At 34.1% G+C, this 17,101-nt stretch overlaps 1 protein-coding gene across 2 annotated transcripts in view; it reads left to right on the top strand.

Moving 5' to 3' along the window:
- PDCD10 (programmed cell death 10) overlaps window positions 1–17,101 on the top strand; it is a 41,798-nt gene that overhangs the window by 15,714 nt on the left and 8,983 nt on the right. For both annotated transcript variants that reach the window (XM_079922679.1, XM_079922680.1), the window contains 4 exons: window positions 628–838; window positions 8,205–8,258; window positions 13,014–13,131; window positions 14,304–14,430. In XM_079922679.1, the coding sequence (XP_079778805.1) occupies window positions 743–838; window positions 8,205–8,258; window positions 13,014–13,131; window positions 14,304–14,430 (395 nt within the window). In that variant the 5' untranslated portion in view covers window positions 628–742. The remainder of the gene's footprint in view (window positions 1–627; window positions 839–8,204; window positions 8,259–13,013; window positions 13,132–14,303; window positions 14,431–17,101) is intronic.

The following is a 17,101-nucleotide window of genomic DNA, read 5'->3' as shown; positions in this document are numbered from 1 at the left end:
TAGAATGACAGTTACTCTAAGGTAAGTTATTAGGACGAAATGCATGTGAAATATGTTTTATAATCTGAAAATGCTTTATAAATGGTAGAAATTATTCAAAAGTAATGGCTTTTTGTTTAACATGTATATCATTTAATATACAGGTATGTTACTACTGTTACTCTTTCACTTTATAATTAGGCTCATATTTCAGCCTAGCAAAGGAATTAAATACAGTTGCTTTCTCTTAAAAAGCAACACATTTCTTCAACTCCTCAAAGCAAAATTTCTCTCTTATATTGTTGAATTCTCAATATTTTATTTCCAAACTACCAGTGTCTGGGTTTTTCTTCTTAGTCTCTGTGTCAGATTTGGACAAAGATTCAAAAAATGCCACTGGCAAAATTAAATAATATTAAGTGAATTATTTAATTAATAAATTAGGTCAATTTTTTTCCCAAATCACATTTGGTAGAATTTAAAATTTTGCCTTAAATCTTTGATGCTTGCTATGTTTTGGTTATTTTTTAGGTGACAAAAATCAATGAACAATTAGCAAAAGAATTTTAATGAAAATGTTAAACACCTTAATTTTTTATTGTTAATTCTAGCATAGTAAATCTCTGTTCTTTCGTCCCCTTTAACCAGGTCAGCATATGTTTTGTGCCCTGTTCTTTTGTCACAAAAAAGAGAAGAAAGGCTGCAGTGAATGAAGATTCCTCTGCATTTTAGCACTGCTTTTTCTACTGTAGTTGGCTTTTGAATGAGGATGACAATGGAAGAGATGAAGAATGAAGCTGAGACCACTTCCATGGTTTCTATGCCCCTCTATGCAGTCATGTATCCTGTGTTTAATGAGGTAAGTGAGTAAACATTGCTTCATATGATCTCTGCAGTTCCTTAATGCTTGCTTCATTTATTCATTCGTTTGTTCCTTCGTATAATAAGTACTTACATAAATGGACTCCATCTGTGTGTTAGGCATTGTGCCAGGCATGGACATAAAATATCGAGGGAAAAACCCTGACATTTTGTTCCTCCTCTGGAGGTTTCACTATAGTGGGGGAGAGAGAGACATTGAACAAAAGAATACAAGTAATTATATAAATGAAAAATTGTGGCAAGTGCTAGGAAGTTTTTTTTTTTTTTTTAAGTGTGTTAAATAAAATAGCAGGTAGGACCTACTTTAGGGGCCAGGCCTCACTGGTAAAAGAGACATATATGCTAACATCTGAAAGAGATAAATAGGGTTAGAGTGTTGAAGAGTTGGGGAGTAGCACATTTTAGGCAGCCAGAAGAGCAGGCACAAAAATATCCTAATGAGTTATAGTCAGTAGCAACAAACATAATTTTACTGATAAATGGAAGATACCATTCTTCGTATCTAGAGAATATATAGTTGCTTTTGTATTTGAGGAATTTTCCAGGACTTAATAATACCAATACATTTTAGGTTTTTCTTTTAAGTTTATATGCTAAGGTATGTAGAGAATTTTAGAACTGGAAGTTCCTTAGAGATAATTACTCCCCTCCTTTTAATGGTGAACTGATATCCTGATATGTGAAATTATTTTGCTTTAAAGTTTATTTCTTTACATAAAAAATTCTGGAAGTAAGTGGTCCAGGAGTAGTAGTATTATGAGTCAGTATCATCAGAAACTCAGGTTCCTATCTTCTGTTTCATCATCCTAGTGCTTGCCTTCCATTATCAAGGTCACTTCAATATGTAGGATGGCCGCTGCTATTTTGTCTTAAGTTGTTGTCTAGAAGGGGTAAAAAGTGGAGCAAGGGGTGGGGAGTTATTTCCAGCTGATTCAGCTTCCTTAAAGTAACCTTTTTGTAAGTCCTACATAAGACTTCCATTTACATCTCATTGGCAAGAGTTTAGATTTGTGACCACACCTAGCTGGGTGGTTAGGAAATTGAGAAGTTTACTAAAGAGGAAGCAAGGAGGAGGCATCTTTTGAAAACCTGTCCCTATTATCCTGCTACCGTGGTAGCATTGGAGGCACTCTTTTAGGGCTGGTTGTATCCATCTCTGGCGGCTGTAGCCAATGCTCCAGTAATTCTGCCATTTTGTTCTAACACTTTACCCAGCCATTGCAAGACTACAGTTATTGTTGGAAGCAAGTGCTTCAGTGCTGTTCAGTGAATGTAATGCCAACTGTTAATTTGTCAAGTACTCAGCAAGGGTCTGGAGATATGGAGAAGAAAAAGTCGGCATACTTCTTCCCAAGAGTTGTAGGGAACACAGATGTTTAAGCAAATACATTATTAACTATTTAATTATTCTTGTACCAGGTATGAGGTAAGGAGAGGGTCACTGAACGGTAGGTGAGTAACCTATCTTGACATTTAGTGTTTGAACTTCTCATGTTCTTCAAGAACCATCATGACAGTTCCACCCAGAGGTGCTCCCTCTTTTCATGTCTATATAGCTAACTCTGTAGGCTATTGGATCAAGTTGTTTGAGGGCATTTTCTGTATTTATCTGGTATTTTGAGTCTTTATTTGAAGGGAGGGCAATTTACATTGCAGAACTTCAATTTGATCCTCTGGTTAATGAGGGAGGAATGAGAAAAGCTTGTTTCCTAACAATTTGAGTGACCTTTTCCTACATATGGTAAAATGATTTTATTTGAATCTTGACTTTGGAAAACTGTTATAAAAGATGTGGGATTCTGGTAAAATGAACTGTTGGGATTAATACTAGTATACCTCTTATAATTGATTCATGTGTACAAAAAATTAATTTGAAAGAAAAAGAAATGGCTATGAAGGGACTAGTAAATCTCTTCCAGAAATCTGAGATCTGAAAACATACATGGGTTAATGGGCCCAGAATTAGAACATGTTGCCAAATGATTTATAGTTGCTTCAAGAACTAATTGTTAGAGGTGAAATTTGAAAATGAAATGTCTGGATGAGGCCGACTGAGAGATACTATGTTAAATTGTCAGGATCTAATTCTCACATTGAATTTACTGATCTAACGTCATGGTATCAAGCTTTTTTCTTTTTTAAATACTAGCATTGTTCTCTGACATTCTAGTGTATTAATGTACCATCTTAAATAAGATACCTAATCAGTTAAACAATATTTAACTATAGTTCAAACATGGATTTTTCTATAAATAGTCATGGGGAAATTAGAGTTTAGTTTGGCTCTGTTTTTCTCTGCTTTGCAGATTTAAAGATAAAATGGATGTCAAATTAATTTTACAGAAAATAGCACCACAGTAGGGGTAAAGTTTTACTCTGAAGCTAAATTGATTCACTCAGTTTTATCCACAGTGTACTGTGAGAGTTAAAAAGCTTGCATTCTCACCTTAACATTACATTCATAATAGTAACAATGGTAGCCCGGAAGTCATTTTGCAGAACAGATTTTTAGGTAGTAGGACATCCTTACACCTGGGGAAATTTTAGTACTGTTACTGCAGCTCATAGGGGAAAGTTATTTATGGCATTCTGGGACCTAGATGCTTGCTAAACTTAATGAAGCTATGCCAGCACAGCTGAGGAGTAAGCTTCTCGTTTAATCAGCTGCTGCAGAGTTCAGAGTCCAAGTATATTGCATGTGTTGTAAATGTACTGTGAAATAGGTGTCCTGGTTGCATGATGGAATAATGAGTTTATAGAAACCTCATGCCAAGTCTTAGATCAGGTTTTTATGTACTGTATTATCTTTTGTTGATTCTTTGTATATGGAGGAGGAAAGATATATGGTTCAGTTCTTCATTCCAGGAAAAGACATATCATGTATCTTCTTTTCCTATGACTTTAAAGGAACGTTCTAAGGTGAAATATAATTATAAATATAATTTTTCCTATTGAAAAAATCAAACCTCAAATTTTGAGCATAGTAAATATACACTTCTCCACAATGAAGGCATGGGTTTCACCTGCAATCCCACCATCGAGAAGCCATCATAGTTAATATTTTGCATTGCATTTGATTTACTCCTCTGCCACTTACTATGCTATATAATCTTGTCTTAGTTTCCTAATCTGCAAAATGAGGATAAACAATTTTACTTAATACTCAGAACTCTGGGAAATAAAATGAGTTGATGTTTTGTAATGCCTAGAATAATACCAGGCGTGTACTATTAGTAGTAAGTATTAGCTATTGAGTCTTCCACATAATTTTCTGACAAATTGCGATCATACCCTAGAGTTTTGCATATTTGTAAGCAGTGTTTTAGTGGAATATTTTTATACTAGTTAGATGGCTCTGGTTACCTTTTTGCCAGACAACTTGGCAATGCCAGGAACTTTTAGCACCAGTTACTGGACTTAATATCAATCTGTACAAAACAGATGATTGCATTTTGCTTTCTCTGTGGACTCGTAAAATTTAACGGGTGGCCTCTTGATTCCATCTACTTCTGTTTTTCTTCTGGCTTTTCTTTTTTTTCCTTTTTTTGACCTAACACTCCTCATTATCATTTGAATCACAAGAGGTGTTATGTGGAGTTTTTATTCTTTTTATTCTTGACTCAGTTTAACTCTTTTTAAAGAATATGATCAATAATCTTCGTGGGGGTGGGGGGGAGGGTGGGAAGAAGGGTAAGGGATATCAGCATGTGGAAAATATACCTAATTTTGAGGAAGCAAGATTTATAGACAATTTGGAACCAACTAATTAATTATTTTGACCTAAAAAACAAAACAAAACAAAAAAACTTCTGAAAGATTTTATGCAAGACTGTTTAAAACTTGAGCAACCAAAGGGTTAAGTGGATATATTTTTTATAATTATGGGTTTAAGAAACCAGCTTGATACTAGAAAATAAGGTATAGGAATGAAATGATATTTCTGGAGGGAGCAATATAATAAATGAGCTCTTTGTGGAATCAGAATTACTTACAAGCTTTTAAAATATTTTTATAAATGACCCAGAAAGTTAAATTTGACAAGTTTGCAATTAGTTAATAGTTAAGTGCTCTCAAAATCTATGAAGAGTCAGTTGCAGGAGGAGTTCACACAACTGAGAGTACGCAGAACGTGAGGTTGGGGTGAGACCTTAATGTTGGGCTCACCCAGCCTGTCATTTCCCTCCAGTTGCACTTCCCTCTCTTTAGGTGAGGGGAAATGTTATGCGCCCTTTTCTCTCACCCTGATTCTCTTTTTTTTTTTTTTTTTTTAACTCTTTTTACTTGTGACGTAGAAGTTCTACATGGCAGAGACCCAGGAGTGCCTCTCCATGTCCCAGTATCCATTATCATATGCCCTCTCCTTCTTTGGACTTAAAACATGGTGTATGCACTATCAGGTACCACTGAAAAATGATTGCATTGGCTCTTTAAACATACCCTAGTCAAAGACCATTATCCCAAAAGTTGGAAAAATACTGGACCCATTAGTAAAAGTATTGGAAACAAAGTGGATATTATTTGTCTGTTCCAAACTGACATAATATCATTATGCCCCCTTGTGTTACCCTGAAGAAACACTAAGGAAGATGATTTTAAGGGACCACATTCTTCAAGGACCAGTTCAGATCTCATCTTCGTACTTTCCTTTGTACTTTAGCTGACAGTGATCCCATCAGTTTCCATGTAGCTACCTACTTAAATTAATCTTCTGGGGTTCCAGGACTATAGTCTATTTCTTTGTATCTCTCACACTGACTTATCTCACATGGTAGAAACTCAGGACTTTGTTCGTTCTTAAGTAGCTGAAGAGATTCAGTAATAGGTTAGACTCCAGTCCAGAAAGGGTGAGTACGGGGAGGCAGGATAGCATGAGTGGCTTGTGTATGGGTTTTGGAACCAGACAGATCTGGTGTGAATCCTGTCTCTGTACTTATTAGCTGTTTTATGTTGGGTAAATTTATGCAAACTGAGTTTCCTCCTGTGTAAAATGGAGATGCTGATAGCTAGTTACAGATTTATTATGAGGATTAGAGATACTCTCCATAAAAATACTCTATATAATAGTCCATAATATGTGCTTAGTAAATGGTAGCTTTTATTAGTCTATTACCAGAACTGATACTGTCATGAAAGGTACAGGTAAGATGAACATGATTTTATTATGGAATCATCTATCACATGTAAGAGACCTAAAATAGAAGCACTTTTTAATAGGGCATGTATAAACATATCTTGCTACCTGAGTATTACAGGCTGAAATTATAAATAGATTCAAGAACAATTTAGATAAATTTATGGATGAAAGATTAAGTTTCATTCAGAATATTTTTTTAATGTATGTATGCCTCTGTGCCTGGTACTTCCTGGGCAGTGTTGATATCATATGAGTAAAAAAGCCCGGTGGGTTTATTGCAAGATGTTGTGGGTAAATAATGTATCCCCAAATGACTCTTAGCAAAGTTCTGGTCAGGTGCTTCACAGCTCACAGATTTGATTCAGTACGTTAAGTCTGACCTTTCTGTCTTTCCTAAGGTGTGTGTATATATATATATATATATGTATGTAAACTTAATCTAGCAATCTAGAGATGTAGATGTCTGTCTTGACCAATTTTATAGTTCTTCACCGACTTTTGGGGCTTCTTTTACTTCCCTTGACCATTTCACATACCAGTCAGGGCAGTACAGAATGAGTTAATAATGCCAGTACTTGAAGGCACACATCTGACTCAGACCTTTGACTTGTCAGAAGAGGTCAGAGGGTGGTGTAACCCGAACAAGGAAATGGGTTCCTATCTGGGAGGAAACACTCATCCTGCTGTCGGCCCCTGCCTCCCTTGCACAACATGAACGTGAGATCAGAAGAGCTGTATTGTTATTTTACTATTCATTGGGATTTATTGTGATTAAATGAATTTGGTTCGAAGAAGAAAATTTTAATTTTGGGAAATATACCTTCATTAATTAATATACCTACCTTATGTAGTTGCTTATTTGCTGTTTTTGCCTACCTGGGTCCTCTTGTGTCTTTCCTTTGACCCACAAGGGCAATGTTAGATTTTACAAGATTTGTAGAAGCCAAGTTAAATACTAAATTAAATGGCCCATTGTTTATTTTTGGAGATAAATTATTTGGCAGATTTTGTTGTTTTTGCCTTTTGCTTAAGGTGATAACTCGTAAGGAGATAAGGTTCTTGGCATTTCTGTCTTGTTTAGAAAATAAATTGATTTAAACTGTTGGAGATTCATTAGGGGTGTGTGTGTGTGTATGTCATTTATAAAGGGAAACATTTTCATTGCCTTAAGGAATTGAAAGGAATATTTATTGTATGATGTGATATATAATCATAAGATTTTTGTAGAAATATTCTACTTGCATAAAAATCTACGAAGGTTACATTGTTTTTGAACAGTTAGTATTGTCCCAAATAAAAAATATTTATGTTGAGTTTGATTGAGTTAACTGGCCTAATTCTTAGGGACTAAGGAAATCTGATTTTAACTGAAGCTAGTTATTTTAAGCCTGGCAGTTAACTCTTCAAAAAATGGAGTTTTTTAATGAAATTGCATGCCTTCAGCTCACTGAAAAGCAACTTATATAGTGTCTAATAAGGACATTTATCTTTCAGAATTGTAAACCTTACACATTCGACATAAGAATTAAAAGCATTTGAACTTTTGACTCATGATTTTAGGTAACCATTTTTTAATCCTGGTTAAAAAAAAAAATAGAGGACAGATAAAAGCATCTCTGAAATCCAGATGATCCACAGTCTTCAATTTAACTGTCAAACCTTTTATCAGTGCTATTTGCTAACTAATAAAAAAGATTAATCTCAGTTTAATGCCTGACTGAAGGGATTGAAAAGCAATTTTAAAAGAGTACGGTAGTAAATACAAAGAATCTTAAGTAATAGATATTTTCTTTGTTTTGGTCATTTTATAGTCAGTACACACATAATTTGCCATGTATTTGCAACAGAGCACTGAGAGTTAATCTTGAACCCTCCCTGTTTTCAGAAATTTAAGTGAATATGTTTATTCTTTCTATAGGGACTTAATGTTATTTTGTATTCTGTGCTTATCTTAAAATAAATCTATCTTTAAGGTACAGTATTTTTTTTAAAGGAATAAGAGACTGATATACATGCCTTAATTTTTCATGATTTTAATGAAAATTTTAGATTGCCTGTCTGTTTGAAGAATTATGGTGATTTAGAATCATTAGCAAGTATTTTTGTTAATCGATGAACATATCAATGTGATTACTGCAGAATGAAATATCAGAAATATGCTTTTTCCAAGAAAATCGATGTTAATAATGATTTAAAATTTTCATTGCAGCTAGAACGAGTAAATCTGTCTGCAGCTCAGACACTGAGAGCGGCTTTCATTAAGGTGAGATGCAGATAATTTATTATGATTAAAAAGTATGTTATATATAAATCTAAATACCATGTGATAATTGCCAGTTTATTTCTTTATTTTTTTAGTGAAAACCTGTTTTGTTTGGTTTTTTAGTGAAAATCTTTTCAGTCATCTTGTGCTTGTTTTAGTGTACTCTTTAAAGCTTAAAACACTTGTAAAGAGTGAGCTGGAACAGGCGCTGTTTCCTTAGCATTCAGCTTTTGTCACTTCGTGCTTTTGAAACTGACTTCTTCAGAGTGTTCTCTGTTTAGCTTTAGAGTATATTTTTAAATTCTGTTCTATTTGACTTATTAAAACTTTCATAAAGTTATAACTCAAAGATTTTCTTCATATTGTTTACCTATAAAACGTAAGTATAAAACAGCATTTTTGAGTGGGGAAATAAGACCTCTGTGTATGTCAGATTAAGGATATTTTGAGAATATACAGCTGAGTCACTCGAATGAATTTTTTCATTGTCTCTAGACCTGAGATGTTCAATTGATAATCACTAGCTATGTGTTGCTGTTGAGCACTTAAAATACAGCGAGTTCAAATTGAGTTGTACTCCAGGTATAAAATACACACCAGATTTTGAAGGTGAATACCAAAAAAAAGAATGTATACAACTCAGTAATAAGTGTATTATGTTGATTACATGTTGAAATGGTAATATTTTGGATGTACTCTTAAAATAACTTCACATGTTTTTTCTTTTTACTTTTTAATGTGGCTACTAGAAAATTTAAAATTACATAGGCTCCTCATTGTTTCTTGCATTATATTTACTGGACGACCCTACTCTACATATTGGGTACAGTCTTTCATATAAAAATTAATCCATCCCATCCTAAATACATATCAAGACACCCAAAGTCTTAATTTTTATTTACTTTTTGTGTGCTTGCTCCCATCAATAGCTAAAACAAGTTATATTTCAAGGAAGGTATTTTAATGTTTAAATCTAGAAGAAGTTTACAGTTGAGTCTCATTGGAGTTGAAACTATAAATCCATCCAGCTTGATTTCTTTTTATGGCAAAGATTAGTTTATTGATACCACTCTTAACTGATAGCACAAATAATGTCATTAGACTTCTGCGTATTTCACTAGAAGAAATTACATTGTGTGTGTTGGATTAGAGCTATTTTGATTTGTTTAATACTCTAAAATGCAGTGCCTGTGTACACATACATACTAATTTCATTAGAATATATCCTGCCAAATCTTTGGGTTAATGAAAAGAATCAGTGAAGCAGCACCATCCTTAGTGGTTTTTTTTCTTCTTTCCGTTAAGTATCAGTGTGGTTTGGAAGGGTATATTTGGTCATTAGGGAGGCAGGATGGGGACTACTTTAAGCATCTTTGTGGCCAAAGAAAAGAAGGAAAAGTGATCTGTTGCACACTGTAGTATCCATAAGGCAAAAGTCAGTTTTTTAGCTTTTCTGATATCAGGAACAGAGAGAAATTTCTCCTGTGTGTCCTCATAAAGAAGACCCTCTCTGAAGTAGTATATGGTATATACTCAATGACATCCATAGAAGAGATAAAATAATGAATTTCATTAAGCTCTTTCTTAAAATATCTTTATATATAAGCTGATGTTTTAACTCTAAAGTACAGTTAAAAAGCAAACTGTGTTTAAAGTATGTGATTATTATAGATCTGGCTTAATACATGGGTAATTTTATCCACGGCACTGATTCTTAATTGGGGATAGTGGAAGTTATTTGGAGGAAAATAATATTAGTTTTGCATTGATTTATTCTTAATTACTATATTTAATTTGTTAGAATTTCAAATGACTTTAAAGGAGGACATGCATTAAAAAGTTTAAGATTTTTGTAATTTTTACACTATAAGTTACTTGAAAAAGATTAAAAAAACCTTGTTTCATGTTTCTTGCCCAGCCATATATCCATATTTATATCCATATATATATATTCATGTTTCCAGTTCTTGGTCCACAACAACAGTAATATTTATCAAGCTTTAATATCTAGTTTTGTTATCTGGAGAAAAAGGGTTAAAATAATTTTTCCAAAGATAAAACAATACTAGTTAATATTGTCTTTTATGATATCTATCCTGCTGTTGATTCCTCTTCCCTCTGGGAAGTTCTGATAGTGTTGAGAATCATTGCTCCACAAGAGTGGATGTTAACTGCCTTTGGGATAGTTTTCTCTCACTCTTGGATTTTTCAGAAAAGTTGGACAGCAGAGTTTAAGGTTGTATTCTGAGGGATATCTTGAAGGTATAGATAGAGTCTCTGATTTAAGGGTAGATATATTTGTTTTGTCAACTAGAGTCACTGATTAAATTTAAGGCTTTTAAGATTAAAAAAAAATAGCTAAGATGCTAGACTACTGTTCCCAAAGTATGTGCCGAGGCACTCCAGGACCATGCAGCAAACTCAGAGTGGCATCGTGGGATATTTTAAAAATTTGAAGGAACGCAGTGATACTCAACATTAGGTTGACACTGTGTGAATGAGTCTCTTGAAATAGTTTGCAGCTTCAGCATATCTGATTGGGCTACGTTCCTTTCAATGATGTCATATCTTTGTGAAACTGGACTTTTGGCCACTGCTATTGATAGAATGCAAGTATCACAAGAAAATCAATGTACAACAGGAAATGAGGGTGGAAGGGTCTAATTCCAACATTTGAGAAATTGTGCAGTGCCCAACAGGTGCACACGTCTCGTTAGGGATTGTGGTTATTTAAGAATAAAATAAAATATTTTTCTTTCAATTCATGTAATTTTAAAGGTTACTAAGTTGTTAGGATGTAAGTATTCATTAAGTTGTTTGTACTTTACTTAATACGCAGCACTGTTCGGTATTTCTTTTGGTACTAAGAGCACTGTGAACAAGAAAGTTAGGGACCTCTGTAAGAACTCTGTAATGCTCCAGCTTTGGCATTTGGGGACTGCAAAAGAACTTGGTATTGAAAACTTTGTTCTCAGGCTTTCAGCATTTAATTCTTTCAGTAGCTTATTATAACTTAATCAGAGAGGCATTATTTTTCTTTTGGCATTCTCTGGAAGCACATAGAGAATGCTCCCCTGCTTTCCAAGATAATTCATTATGTAGGTAGATTTAATGCTACTTAGAGAAGATAAACCACTGTTATCAAATAGTGGCTTATTTAATTAGTATACTATATGTTATTTTGTGGCAGTTTACCAGATTAATGATGTTGATACCGTCTTAAGCCACATTTGTACAGCTTTGCTTTTAATGGCAAATCTTATTTATTAAAGTAGATTCTTCCTTAAATATATTCATGAGAGGAAAAATCAAAACAGGTTATAAAAGAAACGGAATTCAGTAGGACATATTTTATTATTATTAATCAACTATCAAAATGATTTTCCTGTATAGCATTTGACAGCAGTTAAAATGGTCCCGGGATTGAGATAAATGTGTATATTTTTTCTCCTTTCATTCCATAACCTTTCGGTTTTTGGTACTTGAAATTAATGAGAAGCAAAAGTTGTTATAATGTGAAGAGCAATAGGAACCAAATAAAGCTGAATCTGCAGTGATACCAGATTGAGGAGGCAGAGGTTAAACATAATTGGCACATCAGGAAGCAAATAGATTGCTATCTGATAGATCATAAGTTGTGTTTCTGTTTGCTATTTAATATCAGGGCAAAAAAGATAGGAAATCAGCAGCATAATGATTAAAATTGGCAGGCATCCTAAAAGAAACAATGTGATTATAAAATTTTTTAAAATAAAATGGGACAGAATTACAAGGGAAAACCAAAATCTCGAAAATTAACTTTGGTAAACTCAGAACTCTTTACGCTCAATCTTGAAATGACTAGAAGATTTTAGTACCGTAGAGAGTGTAAGTAACATCGAATCAATGCAAACTCATTAGTGAAACAAGCTCAGGAGGTAGTAAAAGGATTAATGATGTTCTGAAAGCTAGTGAAGGAAATACTCTTGCTGCAAAAATAGGAAATGAAAATTGTTGTGTGGGAATGTAGTTAAGGGATCACATAGCTTCAATAAAATCTCCAAAAGGGGCTTCCCTGCTGGCACAGTGGTTGAGAGTCCGCCTGCCGATGCAGGGAACGCGGGTTCGTGCCCCGGTCCAGGAAGATCCCACATGCCGCAGAGCAGCTGGGCCCGTGAGCCATGGCCGCTGAGCCTGCGTGTCCGGAGCCTGTACTTCGCAACGGGAGAGGCCACAACAGTGAGAGACCCGCGTACTGCAAACAAAACAAAACCTCCAAAAGACGGGTTATTTTTTTGTTTTGGTTTGTTTTTCCTGACATTCTGTTAATTTAAATGTAAAGAATCTGCAAAAAAATATTGTGAGATGAGTTACTGCTTGATCCTCAAGTCGAAATAGCTAAAAAAGCTAAAAATCTGCAGTGTCTTTAATCTATTGAAAAAAGTAATTGAAGAACTACCAGTATATATATAATCTTTATTTCTACGTTTGTTATTAGTTTAATTGCAAGAGAGTGTAAATGAGAAGTAGGAAATGTTAAATACTTTATGTTGAAATGGAAAATGGGACCGTGTCTGTAATAAGAAGTTACGGGTGCACAAGCTGTACCCAAACATAAGTGAGTGCCATCACGACACCTGCTTTGCAAAGATTTCTGCTCTTATTTATAAGTTGATCAGTTTAAGGAGGTCCCAACAGGTTCTAAACAATTAGGTTTTGGCTTTGAAATGCTGATTTAGTTTCTATATTTCAAAACTAGCTTCCTCTTTCTTATAGGCTGAAAAAGAAAATCCAGGACTCACACAAGACATCATTATGAAAATTTTAGAGAAAAAAAGTGTAGAAGTCAACTTCACAGAGTCTCTTCTTCGAATGGCAGCTGATGATGTAGAAGGTAATCAGAAAGAGTCTTGTTTAGTTCCTTACAGTTGTTGAAAAGCTTTTCCTCCAGATCTTTCTTATTTGATAAAAGGGACTTCCTCCCCTTCTCCCTTCCCTCTTATTGTTATTGCTATTGTTTTGAAAGTGGGAAAAAATAAACCCATATAAAATAGAAATGTAGTTCTTATTTTTATTTTATATTTGTCAGATTTAATTACTTGAAGTAAAGCATTTGTTTATGCTGCATGCTTTAATTTTTTCCCCTACTGATTAATATGTTTGATGAGTTCTAGTTTCACCAAGAGACAAGCTGTTTGGAATGGTTATTTTATTTTGTGTTGACTTTATGCAAATACCAGTTTGAAAATAATGAGTTTCTTCTTTTTAAACTTTAGTATTGCGTATTTTTTTTTCAAACACAGATTCGAGAGAACAATGTAATAATCATCCTTTTGGCCTCTTTTCACATTTTTGCTTTTTTAAATAATTAGAAATGGGTTTCAGTTAAATTTAGTTTAACTGAATTAAATTCAGTTCCCACTAATTTAGAAAAACATAGAGGTATAATTTCCCATGTTTATTAAGGGAGAACAAAAGTAGATGTAGATGTTTTTAACTGATTCCATAAATTATGAGAAAGTCCTCATCATTATTCTAGATTTGAGCATCTGTAGCCTGTTAGGCTGAGTTATATTGAAGAGTTGGTAGAGTTGTAATGTTTCCAAGTCTATAATGAATCTGGTAGTACATTCAGTATAGAGGTTTTTATTAAACTCATATTCCCCATTGCCATTGTATTTGTTACAAATATTACTTACTTTAAGGTTTCCTTGTGAAATTTAGCTTGAAAGGCCTGAAAAACTTGATTAGGCCTCCCTTTTAATTTTTATTTATTTATTTATTTATTAATCTTTTTAATTTTTAAGGTTTCATGGGTTTCCATTTACCCCAAATTGAAAATGTTCAGTCTTTCATTTTCTGATATTTTATTTGGAGGGAGCCCTAATATAATTACAGAACTAAGTTGAACGGTAATGACTTCTGGTTTGCAACCTTGTCTTCCCTAATTATCTGGCCTTTATCTCCCCACTCCCCCCCCACCTCCTTGACCAACACATTGGAAATTCTTAGACTTGAATTTGGCAGCAAGTTGCATGATTTTTTTTTTATTATGTATTTTATCAGAGTATATGATTGAACGACCGGAGCCAGAATTCCAGGACCTAAACGAAAAGGCACGAGCACTTAAACAAATTCTCAGTAAGATCCCAGATGAGATCAATGACAGAGTGAGGTTTCTGCAGACAATCAAGTAAGCAATTTTTTGTTTGGTTCTTATTTTTTTTAAGTACTTCAAAGGAACCACTCATTCTTTATGTTTTACTTTGGTATGATATTAAATTGAAATTAAAAAATTGAAAATTTTAATTGCTGCATTTTTATTATTAACTTCTAAACTGTGCCTTTGGCTTCTGAGTACAGTAACATTTTTTTAGAATGTTTAAAAACAGTGAAATGTGCATAAAACTGGAATGCAGTTTGAACTTCGTGAGAAATGGAAAAATATAAATGTCAGATTAAAGTGAAGAGAGGAGTTGGATAAATTATAGAGATTGATAACAGAGGATACCAATATTGGTTTTTATTTCAGAAATGGTACAAGTCATTAGCATAATAATGTATGTACCCTTAGTGATAAATAGCACTTTCTAATGTTGACCAAATGGTGAACCTCCAAAAATCCTTGCCTTTGGGATGTAGATTAAAAAAGGCTGAGAACTGTGTGAGGCCAGGAGGCTGGTTGATGGGCAGCAGCAAAAAGGGTCATTCTCAAGCAGGGGCACGAGTGCCTCAACCCAGGGGCACTCTCCTTGGGGGTGAGAGGGCGGAGGAATGAGGGGGAAGCTCCAAGCATAATTTCTAGGTAAGTATTTTCAAACTAAAGAGTCAGATAATTTTCTTCAGCCTCAATGGGTAGAAGACAGAGAAAGCCGGGAATAACTGTAGTGGCACTATCAATGCAACCTTTTGGTGAAACCACAGGTAGAAATTGCTAGAAAGGAAGAACTTAGCACAGATCTTTTTCTGGAAGAAGCTGCATCATACATTGTATCTTTAAAAAGCTGAAAGAGGCTGCCTTGGAATAAATATTAGCATACTTCTCAGGGGAAGAGTATTCCGTGTAATTCACATTGCAAAATTCTATTTTAGCTATTTGGCCACCTATTTTGAGTGGGTTAGAGGGAGGAGTATGACCCATTTTAGAAAATAACGGTGATAGGTGCCAACCCAGCTATCAAGGAGTGACCCTCTTCTTTTTGGTCCTCTAATTGAAGATCAGAAAGTACAAAAGACTTCATTGACTAGCCAAAATCCATGTCACAGGGGATAAACCCTAAGGTAAATATTTTACCTTTATTGGAAAGCCCCAACTTTCTTTAACAGTTTTTTAATACAGCTTTTTATTTTCAGTTTGGTATAAAGTGAACACGTTTGGCCCATAAAAGGATAAATTAGCAGTGATCTCAAACACAGCTGTTTAAACACTTAGTTCTAAAATTTTCAAATAATTTAAGGTTTAATTTATTTTGGTGATCATATGCTACATTTCTGTAACTTGGTTTGAACCTAAGCAGACTGACTCCAGGGACTTCTCTGCTGCTTCCCAATTATAGATTCATAACATTGATCTAATCTGGTGATTGAAGAAAAGAATGTTTCTGCTGTTTGGAAGAGGTGTGGTAAAGGACATCCTATCTAGGTGTCAGTAGGAAAGAGGCAGAATGGTGTTGTTGTAGTTGAAGCTCGGATAGAGATGGTAGGTCCGGAGCCCTCATCTTGCTACTTTGATACTCTCTTTCCATCTTAGGAAGTCCTGGAGACATCTCTGCTAAACCCAGTGTGGCTCTAAAGAGATACGTTTGAAAACCAATTTATTAATAGCCACATTTTGATCAAAAGGGAGTTGAGGTCAAGAGCCTAAGAGTCTTGTCCTTAGTCATTGACAAGGGCTGAATTGGGGTCTTGTCTCTCATTTATGGGGCAGTAGTAATATTTCATTTCTGTTTTCTGAAGTGTACTCAGCCAACTGAATTAAGATTATTGGCAATTAAAATTTATTTCATATCCATTTTAGGAGGGATAATTTGCCATGGAAAGTTTGTTGATAATGTGTATTGTTTCTGAGACTGAAATTCAACCATGTGTGTATTAGCATGGATGGCTAAGGTATAATTATTTGTATCACTGATATATATTGATAACTTTTGATATTTATTGTTACCAGTGTTAATTGTTTGACAAATTAGTGGATAAAATTGCACAAAAATATAAAATGGTTTATCCTTCAAGCACAACATATTGTACAGTTATTATTTTTCTTTAAAATATTTTACTTTCTCATATTTAAGGTGGATATCCTCTTCTTTCAAAATATTTTAACAATATTTTTCAATAAGCATGGATCAAATACCTACTATACCAAGTACTGTACAATATGTTATAGGAGGAAAGATTCCTGTCAGCTAACAAATATCCATATATTTTTGTATATATCAGCAGACTTAGGTTTGACTCCCCATTCCAGCGTTTTGCTGTGTGACCTTGGATAATTTGCTTAGCTTCTGTGATTCTAGTTTCTGCCTGTGAAGATGAGGGTAATAGTTGTAAGAATTGAAATGATATACATGGTACCTAGCACAGAACCTAGCATACACTCACAGCACCTAAAGCATTGTGAAATAAGATTTTTTTTCCCTCTCTCTATGAAGTTGATTAGGAAAAATGATCCAGCAAACAAATTATTTTAAAAGTACTTTTGATTAATGAATGTGTTTGACTACATTTGAGCTTATGCAAATATTTTATAAAATTCATTCTTAGGATACATTCCAATTAATGGATGACTAGTGGAAACTGGTGATTTAATAGTCCAGAAAGCTATGCATTTATCTGTTTACTCTTTTTTTTTTTTTTTTTTTTTT

The sequence above is a fragment of the Stenella coeruleoalba genome, assembly GCF_951394435.1.
Source record: "Stenella coeruleoalba genome assembly, chromosome: 5".
Classification (NCBI taxonomy): domain Eukaryota; kingdom Metazoa; phylum Chordata; class Mammalia; order Artiodactyla; family Delphinidae; genus Stenella; species Stenella coeruleoalba.
Note: the sequence above shows the minus strand (reverse complement) of the source record. Positions and strands in the feature narration are given on the sequence as shown.